The 12,628-nt window shown below is 44.4% G+C and overlaps 1 protein-coding gene across 2 annotated transcripts in view; it reads left to right on the plus strand.

Moving 5' to 3' along the window:
* CCDC13 (coiled-coil domain containing 13) overlaps window positions 1-12,628 on the plus strand; it is an 87,259-nt gene that overhangs the window by 32,917 nt on the left and 41,714 nt on the right. For both annotated transcript variants that reach the window (XM_089689023.1, XM_089689024.1), the window contains exons 7-8: window positions 750-854; window positions 968-1,126. In XM_089689023.1, the coding sequence (XP_089545149.1) occupies window positions 750-854; window positions 968-1,126 (264 nt within the window). The remainder of the gene's footprint in view (window positions 1-749; window positions 855-967; window positions 1,127-12,628) is intronic.

The following is a 12,628-nucleotide window of genomic DNA, read 5'->3' on the forward strand; positions in this document are numbered from 1 at the left end:
GTATCTGGTGCCCAGTGTGCTGAGCCGTATCTGGTGCCCAGTGTGCTGAGCCGTATCTGGTGCCCAGTGTGCTGATCCTTATCTGGTGCCCAGTGTGCTGAGCCGTATCTGGTGCCCAGTGTGCTGAGCCTTATCTGGTGCCCAGTATACTGATCCTTATCTGGTGCCCAGTGTGCTGAGCCGTATCTGGTGCCCAGTGTGCTGAGCCGTATCTGGTGCCCAGTGTGCTGATCCTTATCTGGTGCCCAGTGTGCTGAGCCGTATCTGGTGCCCAGGCCGGTGTGTGCTGAGCCTTATCTGGTGCCCAGTGTGCTGAGTCATTATCTGGTGCCCAGGGCGGTGTGCTGAGCCTTTTCTGGTGCCCAGGCCGGTGTGTGCTGAGCCTTTTCTGGTGCCCAGGCCGGTGTGTGCTGAGCCTTTTCTGGTGCCCAGGCCGGTGTGTGCTGAGCCTTTTCTGGTGCCCAGGCCGGTGTGTGCTGAGTCATTATCTGGTGCCCAGTGTGCTGAGCCTTATCTGGTGCCCAGTGTGCTGAGCCTTATCTGGTGCCCAGGCCGGTGTGTGCTGAGCCTTATCTGGTGCCCAGGCCGGTGTGTGCTGAGCCGTATCTGTTGTAGAGGTGAACATGCTACCCTTTATCAGGTGCCCAGGCACTATGCTGGAAGTAGGGGTGTCTGGTTTAATAGAGAGTCTTCTCTTTTTAGCTCAATCTAACATGCCAACCCTTTCTAATAATGCATGCTATTTGCAGGTTCTAATCAATGAAATTGGAGAGGATGTGAATATTCCTCAGCTAATTTCCTCATCCGGAAGTTGGAGAGGCCGGGCACAGCAGATTCTAGCTCTGCAGGGCAGGGTGAGTCTAAAACCTGTGAATTGTTATTCCTGTAGAACTTACTTCTCCATGGTACCATATGAGTACCACCTTCCGAAATGAAACCAATGTAATGGTGTCCATGTTCTGTGCAGGTCCGGGAGCTGGAGAGCCAGCTGGGTCAGATGAGGAGTCCCATGTCAGAGTACAGTCTGGAGGAAGAGATGTTGGGTACATCCAGGAGATTGCCTGCTCAGGAGAAGAACTTGTTTCGCTTAAGAACGTTGGAGAAAGAGAGGAAAGAATCATTGGAGGTAATACAGACAATTATGATATTGTGAGAGCTGCAGGACAATATCACGAATGTCTTTCATATTTGTTATCTTATACAGTCAGCACAATCCGAAGAGTTTTACAATGTGCATAACACCATGCATATCAGTTTGAGGAGCCTAAAATCTTTTAAATTGATATGCCGATTGACCCAGCAGCAGGTTTGTGTGGTTTCCCTGGCACAATTCAATAAATATGGGGTGAACTTGCAAATTTCATACAAGGGAGACCCTGCCGTGGTGGAATTTGATTCAAGAATGAAAGTGATTTTTAAACCTTAAGTTTTTTTTTTATAACAAATATGTTATACTTACCTGCTCTGTGTAATGATTTTGCACAGAGCATCCCTGATCTTCCTCTTCTATGGGATCTTCCCCCCCTTGGTCTCCTGTCTCCTCTGGCCTTTCGAGAAGCCCATCTTGCAAGCCTCATGCTAAGGAGGGGCACTCATTAGGGCTCACTCCTGGGCCTTGATGTCTACATTCATAGAAACAGCGGGGCATGTCCCCCCATTCCCCTGCCCTTCATAGGGTTTGATCGACAGCAGCAGGAGCCAGTGGCTCTCACTGCCATCAATCTTCCCTGTGAGGAGGGTGAGAGCGGAGAGAGCTGCTACTCTCATTCACAGCGGTGGATTGAGATCAGGTTCAGGTAAGTATAAGAGGGGGATCCTGGACACAGAAGGTTTTTTACTTTAACTAAGGGAATACATTAAAGTGGTTTTATGCATGAAGGTAAAAAACCTTCTTTGTGCAGTAGTTCCCTTCCCAGCCCCCCAATACTTACCCATTGCGTCCCATCTCAATTTAGTGATGTGCATGAGAGCCTCGGCTCTCCCAGGCCTCTCCCTCCTCACAGGCTGAGACAGCAGCGGGAGCCATTGGCTCCCGCTGCTGTCAATCACAGCTAGTGACCAATGAGGAGAGAGCAGGGGGCAGGGACAAGCCTCATCTGTGAGTAACTGGACACACAGAGCAGTGGCTAAGGAGCGAGTATGCTTCTGTGCCCCCATAGCCAGCTGCTTGCTGTGGGGTCACTTGGCAGGAAGGAGGGGCCAGGAGTGCCGACGGGAGACCCGAGAAGAGGAGGATCAGGGCTGCTCTGTGCAAAACCACTGTACAGAGCAGGAAAGTATGACTTGTTTGTTATTTAAAAAAGAAATCTGCCTTTACAGTCACTTTAAGGTATACAAAAAAAAACCCGTAAGGCTTTAGAACTAATATAAATCTACAGATCTAGTCTCCAAGATGTTTCCGGGTGGATGAAATATTGTGAACACCATGCGGTTGATCTACTAAAACTGGAGAGTGAAAAATCTGGAGGAGCTGCAAGTGGTAGCCAATTGGCTTCTAACTTCAGTTTGTTCGATTTAAGCTTTGACAATAAAACCTGGAAGCTGATTGGCTTCTATGCAGAGCTGCACCAATTTTTGAACTCTCCAGTTTTAGTAAACCAGCCCCCATGTTACTTGTGTAAGCTACTCAGGGAAAAAAAGCAAAAGCTGGGATCCTTTCTTTGTCTATGGCAGCCAGGGGTGGACTGACAACTCATGGGGCCCCCGGGCAATAGGGGATCATGGGGCCCCTGTGTCCTTGCCCACACTCAAAGCACACACAAAAAAGCCTATAAAAAGGTACCAGGGGCATTTCATGGGGCACCCTACTGACCCCGGGCCCTTGGGCAGTGCCCGAGTGATCGAATGGTCAGTCCGCCCCTGATGGCAGCCTTTCTTAACATCAAGAATCTCCTTAAAGCCTTCGCTCCCCGTAAGCCTTGACCGCTCATGGCCCTGTCCCCGGTTTGTCGGTTTTCCTACTTTGGACCACTTTTGGTCGGTCCTGACCACTGCAGACTGGGAACATCCCACAAGCGCTGCAGTTTTGGAGTTGCTCTGACCCACTCCTGTAGCCTTGTCAAAGTTGCTCAGATCCTTACGCTGATCTGTTTTTGTTTGCTTTCAACACATCAACTTCAGGGAGAACATGTTCACTTGCTGCCTAATATATCCCACCCGCTTTTGGGTGCCATTGTAACAAGACAATCAAAGTTATTAGCTTTACCTGTCAGTGTTCACAAAGTTATGGCTGATTGGTATTTAGTGAAGCAAAAAAAAAAAATCAGAATGAATGTGTGATGGGAGTCACTTTGGGTGGGGGGCCCATGGAACCCAACTTACTTTGGAGAGGTGGGGAGACCCCTGTCTCAGCTCCCCATATCCCTATTATGTGTAAGTCACCCTCTGTCTGTTAGGGGTACAGGGTGATCTGTCCTAATATTGTGCGACATGGCTAGGAGATAGGTGGGGGTTGTGGATTGTTTGGTGTTGTGTGGTTGCATCCTATTGTTCTATTGTGTGCAGGGGTGGACTGACAATTTGAGCACTTTGGCACTGCCCGAGGGCTAGGGGTCAGTAGGGGGCCCCATAAAATGCCCCTGGTACCTTTTTTTATAGGCTTTTTTGGGTGTGCTTTGAGTGTGGGCAAGGACACAGGGGCCCCATGATCCCCTATTGCCCATGAGTTGTCAGTCCGCCCTTGATTGTGTGTCTTGCTTGGGAGCAAACTACTATGGGATGTATGTGTTTATGTGTATTGGCTTGGTCGGGGGGTGTCACCAGCAGCCCTCCCTCCTGATGTCTGTTGGTGTGTCTCTTGTTACTAAATGTAGATTGCCCCGCCCTGTGTCATTATGCAGGGAGGGGGGATTGTTCCCTTGAGTGTATATATCTTGTATCTGTGTTAAAAATAAACTAGTCTACCTTCTGGATTACTTCAAATCTGGTGTCTTCTGGTTCTTGGGGTAGCAATAGCCAGATTCACTGCTCTCGTGTTCCAGAGCCTGAGGAGCAGCTTCTTGACGGAGATACCCAGTCGCGGGTGTCTGGGGTCCGTTACAGAATGTCTTTGAGGTTTCAGCACATTTCTCCAGATGTTTGTTTCCATCCTCTAACCTCCTTTATGATGATATCAGCTATTATCAGTTTGCCTGCTCTAAGCAGAATGACTATTTTTACTTGAACATTACTCCCGATGGGCCACCGCTGAATGTGGAAATGAAGGTTGATGAGAAGACAAGTGCTGCTTTCACCCCGCACACTTGTCATCTTATACCTGCAGCTGACAGAAATCACTGCCAGTAGTTATGTGCTGGGAAGCCCCATCCATTGATATTGCTGAGATCTATAACAGTTCCCATCCTTCACAGAATACTCAGATACTGACATTGTCTTTTTATTCTGAGATTCTTTCTATTAGAATATTAGGGAAATCATTTTATTATACATGTAACACAATAAAAGCATAGTTCAGGTGACTGAAACTCTCCTCTCCTTCCAAAATATTCTGTCCAGCTCACTGTCCTTAAAGTGGTTCTAAAGGCAGATTTTATATCTTAAAGTGGCTGTAAACCTCAGACATGAAATATGAACAAAGCATACCCCTCTATAGTGTGTACTTGTCTCAGTCCAGAGCACTGTCAGTTCTGTCTGCTGCCTCCTTCCTCTGCTATCAGCATGAGTCACGTCTGACAAGTTTTCCTGACACCAAGAGAAAAATGGTGACGGGAGGGCACAACCTGTGATTGACAGCCTTAGCTCTGTTCCTGCGTGCTGTGTGGAGGGAAGGGGGTTCCCTTCCCTCCAGCCGGCTCTCAGAGCTCTCCTCACTGATGTAACTTCACCTCTCCTCTCCCTGCTTTTCATATCTGAGAGATCCTGTGTAAATTCTGTACTTTGAATGGTTGTAGGGGAAAGACAGCTATAGATAAACAGGTACAATGTTTGTAGGAGGATTTGTTTAATCTCTGTGTATCTGAGGTCAGTCACTTCACTGGGAATATGGAAGGGTTTACAACCACTTTTATGCATTCTCTGCATTAGGATTGACCCTGGGTTCACATCTGTGCAGGTGGTGCCGCGGCGGATCCGCACGGAAATCTATGCAGCCGCACAAAGAATTGCAGACCCGCGGCTGGGTGATATTAGTTCTAATGGCACGCCTCCCGCACTGGACAATGCAACCGTACTGGGAACGAAGATGCAGGGACTTCTTTTCCTGCGTGTCACGGATACGGGAGTCCATTCAAATGAATGGGCTCTCGTGCCCCTGCAAAATGCGGCCCGCACGGCTGCAGAGATGTGAACCGGGGGTAAAAGCCTTCTGTATGCAGCTTCCTCCATTCCTCAATCTAGTGATGTGCACAAGAGCAGCGTCTCTCTTTACTCTCTCTCTCTCTCTCCTCACAGCCAGTGAGGATAGGGTGGAGGGTAGGGACGAGACACACTCTGTGTGTCAATGGACACACCGGCTCGGGAGTGAGCAGGCACAAGTGCCCCCATAATAGCAAGCCACTTGACAGGGGGGTGGAGCTCAGAGCGCCAGCAAGAGGACCCAAGAATAACAGGATCAGGGCTGTTCTGTGCAAAACCATGTAAATGTAACATGTTTGTTATTTTAAAGAAAAAAAAACATTTTTTTTAGAAGCACTTTAACCCTTTCAGTGCCAGGGCCATAAATGGTACGAACCTGACAGCGGGGGTGGGGGTGGGGGGGGGTTATACACAATCCGGTGGCTGCAGCTACCAAGATTGTGTATAAAAATGACAGGCAGACTGCAGCCTGTCAGGTGGAAGCAATCGTGGAAGCCTGTCGCCGTGTATCCGGGCCCTGCTTGGCCCGGTGAGCGCCATGGCAGGTCCCGGTGGGTGGAGGGGAAAGAGGAGAGCGGGCGAACATCTTTCTGTGACCTGGAAGGCATCGTCTCTTCGGGGGTCACGGCTGTCACTTTCTCAGCTAGCACAGCCTTGAAGCAATGTATTGAAATGCGGTCTGCATGGCAATACATTGAGTGGAGCCCAGAGGAGACGTTGGGGGTCTTTTAGACCCTGCATGTCTCAATAAAGAGAACCTGTCGCCTAAAAATCATCATATAGAGAACTTTGTGTCCCACTAGTATGTGATGATGATTTTTTTATTCTTTATTGCAAAAAATAAAGATACATCCAAGCACAAACCCCCCCCCCCCAAAAAAAAAAACAACATTTTAAGGCCTCCCCCCATCCCCACATATACGCACGTATGAATGTAAAGGCACACGTCATGGTGCCTACACGTGAAAACGTCAATTGCGATACACATGTTACATATCGCCGCGTACGCCGGAGTGAGTGCAATAATTCTAGCACCTCCTCTGTCACACTAAACTGATGCAATGGAAAAACAGAATGGTTGGCCGCACAAACAGCAATGTGGTGGATGAAATGATTTATTGGAATCGTTTACGTGCAATTGCAGAGGATTCCAATAAATCATTTCACCACATTGCTGTTTGTGCGGCCAACCATTCTGTTTTTCCATTGCATCTGTGATCACGGATCGGGCCAGCACCTGCGTGTCTGTGGAGGGGTTATGCAGATTCGGCACTCGCCTGGAACGGATCTTTTGCTCTCACACTAAACTGATGACCTATAGGGGCTTTTGAAGCAACGCCTATAGAAAATATGGGGGACTGAAGTCTGTGGCCATTTCGCAGGCGCACACAAATTTAAGGTTTGGCATGTTGGGTATCTGTTTACTCGGCGCCAGCTCATCTTCTATATTTTACCAAAAATTTGGATCATTTACTAAAATGCACTTTATTCAGATTTTTACAGAAATTTTGCAGTATTATCGCATGACATAAAAAAATTTAAATGACCACTATTTTATTATCTAGGATGTCTGCTTTCAGAACATATATAATGTTTTGGGGGTTTTGTGTCATTTTCAGGCCTAAAATGATTTTCTAAATGTGTGCAAAAAATGTAAAAACTGCTTTGGCAGTGAAAGGTTTAAGACTTTAGGAAAGTTGTGCCAGGCTCATTGGTCAGTGGAATTAAAAAAAATTCCCCAGTGTCTATGATAAGTCAGGGATGTTGAATTTATAGCACCCGATGCTGGGGACATGTAGTTCCGGATGCCAGGCAGGTCGTTTTTTTTTTTTTATCCTTCAGCCCTGCTGCGGGTTTGTTGTTAATGCTTTAACATTTGTGACAATAGGAAGAATAATGCCCCATCATTGGTGTCAGTGGGAGGAATAGTGCCCCATCATTGGTGTCAGTGGGAGGAATAGTGCCCCATCATTGGTGTCAGTGGGAGGAATAGTGCCCCATCATTGGTGTCAGTGGGAGGAATAGTGTCCCATCATTGGTGTCAGTGGGAGGAATAGTGCCCCATCATTGGTGTCAGTGGGAGGAATAGTGTCCCATCATTGGTGTCAGTGGGAGGAATAGTGCCCCAACATTGGTGTCAGTGGGAGGAATAGTGCCCCATCATTGGTGTCAGTGGGAGGAATAGTGCCCCATCATTGGTATCAGTGGAAGGAATAGTGCCCCATCATTGGTGTCAGTGGAAGGAATAGTGCCCCATCATTGGTATCAGTGGAAGGAATAGTGCCCCATCATTGGTGTCAGTGGGAGGAATAGTGCCCCATCATTGGTGTCAGTGGGAGGAATAGTGCCCCATCATTGGTGTCAGTGGGAGGAATAGTGCCCCATCATTGGTGTCAGTGGGAGAAATAGTGCCCCATCATTGGTATCAGTGGAAGGAATAGTGCCCCATCATTGGTGTCAGTGGGAGAAATAGTGCCCCATCATTGGTGTCAGTGGGAGGAATAGTGCCCCATCATTGGTGTCAGTGGGAGGAATAGTGCCCCATCATTGGTATCAGTGGAAGGAATAGTGCCCCATCATTGGTATCAGTGGGAGGAATAGTGCCCCATCATTGGTGTCAGTGGGAGGAATAGTGCCCCATCATTGGTATCAGTGGGAGGAATAGTGCCCCATCATTGGTGTCAGTGGGAGGAATAGTGCCTCATCATTGGTGTCAGTGGGAGGAATAGTGCCCCATCATTGGTATCAGTGGGAGGAATAGTGCCCCATCATTGGTATCAGTGGGAGGAATAGTGCCCCATCATTGGTGTCAGTGGGAGGAATAGTGCCCCATCATTGGTATCAGTGAGAGGAATAGTGCCCCATCATTGGTATCAGTGGGAGGAATAGTGCCCCATCATTGGTATCAGTGGGAGGAATAGTGCCCCATCATTGGTGTCAGTGGGAGGAATAGTGCCCCCATCATTGGTATCAGTGGGAGGAATAGTGTCCCATCATTGGTATCAGTGGGAGGAATAGTGCCCCATCATTGGTATCAGTGGGAGGAATAGTGTCCCATCATTGGTATCAGTGGGAAGAATAGTGTCCCATCATTGGTGTCAGTGGGAGGAATAGTGCCCCATCATTGGTGTCAGTGGGAGGAATAGTGCCCCATCATTTGTGTCAGTGGAAGGAATAGTGTCCCATCATTGGTGTCAGTGGAAGGAATAGTGCCCCATCATTGGTGTCAGTGGAAGGAATAGTGTCCCATCATTGGTGTCAGTGGAAGGAATAGTGCCCCATCATTGGTATCAGTGGGAGGAATAGTGCCCCATCATTGGTGTCAGTGGAAGGAATAGTGCCCCATCATTGGTATCAGTGGGAGGAATAGTGCCCCATCATTGGTATCAGTGGAAGGAATAGTGTCCCATCATTGGTGTCAGTGGAAGGAATAGTGCCCCATCATTGTTGATAGTGCTTTAACATTGGTGACAATGGGAGGTATAGTGTCAGTAGAAGCAATTGTGCCCCATTGTTGGTGTTAGTGGGAGGGATAGTGCCCTATCATTGCTGTCAGTGGAAGATATTGTTCCCCATCCTTAATGTATTTTTTGCTGGAGCAAGTAGAAATGAGATGCTGGATTCAAATGTATTCTTAGATTGGATCAATGTACAATGACGCTGTTTAGGTTGCTCTGGAAGAAACAAGGTGGCCCTCAAACAGGGTGTCCAGATTTGAAGGATCGCATGTAAAAAGTCTAATGAGCACATCAAACAAACAGTCTGAAAGTCCAAAGATATTTAATATGAATATTGGCCCTCATATGACCACATAATAAAGGCAACGTGCATTGGGGGCTCAACACTTTCCTTTTTTCAGAACTTAAAGCGGAGTTCCACTCACCCTGTCAAAAAATAAAAGTCAGCAGCTACAAAAACTGTAGCTGCTGACTTTTAAAAAACAGCCACTTACCTGTCCCTCGGTCCCGTGGTGTGTCCCCCGCAGCTTGGAAGTAGTAGTGACCCATCTTTATATACTATAAAATAGTGAAGCGCTAAATAAATAAATATATATATATATTAAGGTGCCAACAGTGAGTGTAAGTGCTATAGTGTTAACAGTTCCTTGTTAAACACTGGAACATTATAACCAATAGTGTATATTAAATAGAAAAAATCAAACTGAATCCATAATATATCAGTGATGATAAATAAATAAACAAACCAGTGACAAATAATCTTATATCTCCAAAAAATTCCTTCTCCTCATTCACTATTTAAAGTGAAGAGTGCTCATCAATAATAAAAGGTGAACACGTGTATACAAAAAAAACCTTTTTTAAGTGCATATATAGAAAATATATATATGTATAAATAATATATCATATATATATATAAATAAATAGAGTCCATGCAAGTGTAACTTGTGATAGAACGGTGGTCTTCACTTCTAGTGCTCAAACACAAATCCTCAAATGGCAGCAGTGCCTGCTCACCTCCCCGCACTGACCCTCAAGGGGCCAAAAGGCTACTGATCTCCTCTATGGCCAATCTTTTTTTCCTCCTCCTCTCGGTAGCTCAGCAGGTGATCACAGGGTCTCCACTTCTCCTCCACTCATATGTCATATAGGACACAAAACAGAGCTTCCCATAGTGTAATATTGTTTAATATAAGCCACTTCTATTACATATCGGTTGTACTCACATTTGATTTCCTGGTTACAAAAGCCTTCCACCTCATCCCATAGGTGTATCTCATGAACACAGGGGGAAACCAATATGGCCGCTCCGTTCGGACATGCGTCCCACGTGACCGGAAGTGACGTAGTTCCAAACCGGATATGGCGTACCGACGCGTTGCGTCACGTGCGTCGTGACTTCATCAGGGTTAACGCCCACCAGTGACTGAATGCATTTAAATAGGATCCAGCCTAAAAATCTCTTCCCAATTGAAGGGCGGGCTCTCGGCGGCCATTTTCCCGAAGCCCGCTATCTTCACTATACAACACGGAGGAACATTAACATAATGTCCCTCTATGGGGAAAAACTCGATCTATGCCACTATTTTAATACCGCAGTATATTAAAAATCTCTTTAATTTATTAAAAACCACTTTAATACACATATGTAATTTTATTAAATAGCCAACAATTAAAAAAAATATATATAAAAAAACTAAAAACCGTATACAAAAAATATATATGTATATATAAATACATATATTTCCACATTTTATTAAATTGCCCTTCTACAAATAGAGACATCCTAGGTTTTAATATACCATATATTTCAATTATATAACCCTCAAGGAAATTAACCTTAATATTAAAAAAGAAAACATTTATACTTTAACCCCTAATAGAAACATCTCTACTGTATATAAGAACATCTCATATACATAAAAGGAATCATGTTGATACACCTATAGCTTGAGTTTACAGTATTCCTCATATTATATATATAAACCTTGTATTCATCCTTTTTGTTATATCTCATATATTAAAACAATTAAACTAAACAACATATCAATACACTAATAATTCAAATAAACTCGTAATGAATATATATTTAACTAAACTACTTTGTACTCCCGTCTATTCTAGCACTAGACCCAAAGTTTATATTAACACATGTTCCGATGTAAGATATATACATATATATCCATTCATATCCGACTACCACCACTAGGAGCTTCCTAAAAAATTATAAATAATCTTAAAAAATTTAAAAGTCACTAATAAAACAATTTAAATCAAATTCCACATTGAGTCCAAAAGGTGCCTGTGTATGCATAGTAAAAATCCATCGAGATTCCGCCTGGCTCAAAGATTTAATCTTATTACTTCCTCTCCAGTGTTTGGTATATTTTTGTATCCCCCAGAACCTCAAACCTGAAGGATCCTTATTATGTTTTTTTAAAAAATGTTTGGATACACTGTGTTTCGGGAAACCATTTTTTATGTTCTGAACATGTTCCCTAATACGTTTCCAGAGCGGTCTTTTTGTTCTGCCTATATATTGATAACCACAGTCACACTCCAAACCGTAGACCACACCTTCTGTACGGCAAGTAATAAAATCTTTGATTTTAAACTCCATTCCATCAACATTACATTTAAAGGTTTTTCGTTTCACATTTTTTCCATAATATATACAATTCCCAAGATACACAAAAATATGAGGGAACCTCCAGGTAGACCCATTGTAAATGGAATACAATCCATTTTGGCGAGATTAGGTCAATATGTGGATTTCTATTTACAACCCGCAGTTCGAAAGACCAGAGCCTATTTACGCGACACCAAGCACCTAATTCAACTACTGGATAAAATAGAGATAAATTCGGAAGTTATTCTAGCAAGTGCGGATGTAACTTCTTTATATACTATTATAGATCACGATGGAGCAGTGGAGGCAGCTGCTTGGGGCCTGAGACAATATACTAATATTGGATGGCCACAAAGAAGATATTTATTAAAATGTTTAGAATTTGGCCTCCAACAGAATTATTTCTGGCATGATGAGACCTTCTTTCAGCAAATAAAAGGGGTCGCTATGGGGGCTAAGTATGCCCCCAGTGTGGCCAATTTGTATATGGCCCACTGGGAGGAAGAGGCGATTTATCATCAAACCCCCGAGGAACTTATGTTATATTCCAGATATATAGATGACGTGATCATTATATGGAAAGGAAATAGTGAGTCACTACTAGGATTTCTGAATGGAATGAATATCAATAATAGAAATATAAATTTTTCATGGACATATGATAACTGTCAAGTCAACTTTCTAGATCTTAATATTAGAATAGAAAGAGGAAAAATTATTACTAAAACGTTTTTTAAGGAAGTAGATAGGAACGGCTTTATACCAGTAGACAGTTGCCACTTTCCTCCATGGCTGTATAATATCCCAAAGGGGCAACTGGTTAGGCTAAAAAGGAACTGCTCAAGCCAAGAAGAGTATAACAAACAAGCGGAAGTGATGGGGAACAAATTTATAAATAAAGGGTACCCAAAACAGGAAATTGAAAAAAAGATTAATGAAGTCGGGAATCTGGAGAGGAATTCGCTAATATTGGACAAGAAGAAGGACGAGAATTTTGATAGTCAGATGGCCATTGTGCTGGACTTTAATGTCCACTACAAAAAAATAGAACAAATATTTAAGAGGCATTGGTCAATTTTGAAATCTGATCCTGTGTTGAACCCAATATTAGATGATTGTCCAAAATTTATTTATAGAAGAGCACCCACATTAAGGATGAGGTTAGTCAAGAGTGTGTTAGATCCACCTGATAGGAAGAAAAAATCAACATTTTTGGATCAAATAGGTTTTTTCCCGTGCAGACATTGTT

The sequence above is a fragment of the Staurois parvus genome, unplaced genomic scaffold (genome assembly GCF_062004578.1).
Source record: "Staurois parvus isolate SC_StPar_1 unplaced genomic scaffold, SC_StPar_1.0 ptg000467l, whole genome shotgun sequence".
Taxonomy (NCBI): domain Eukaryota; kingdom Metazoa; phylum Chordata; class Amphibia; order Anura; family Ranidae; genus Staurois; species Staurois parvus.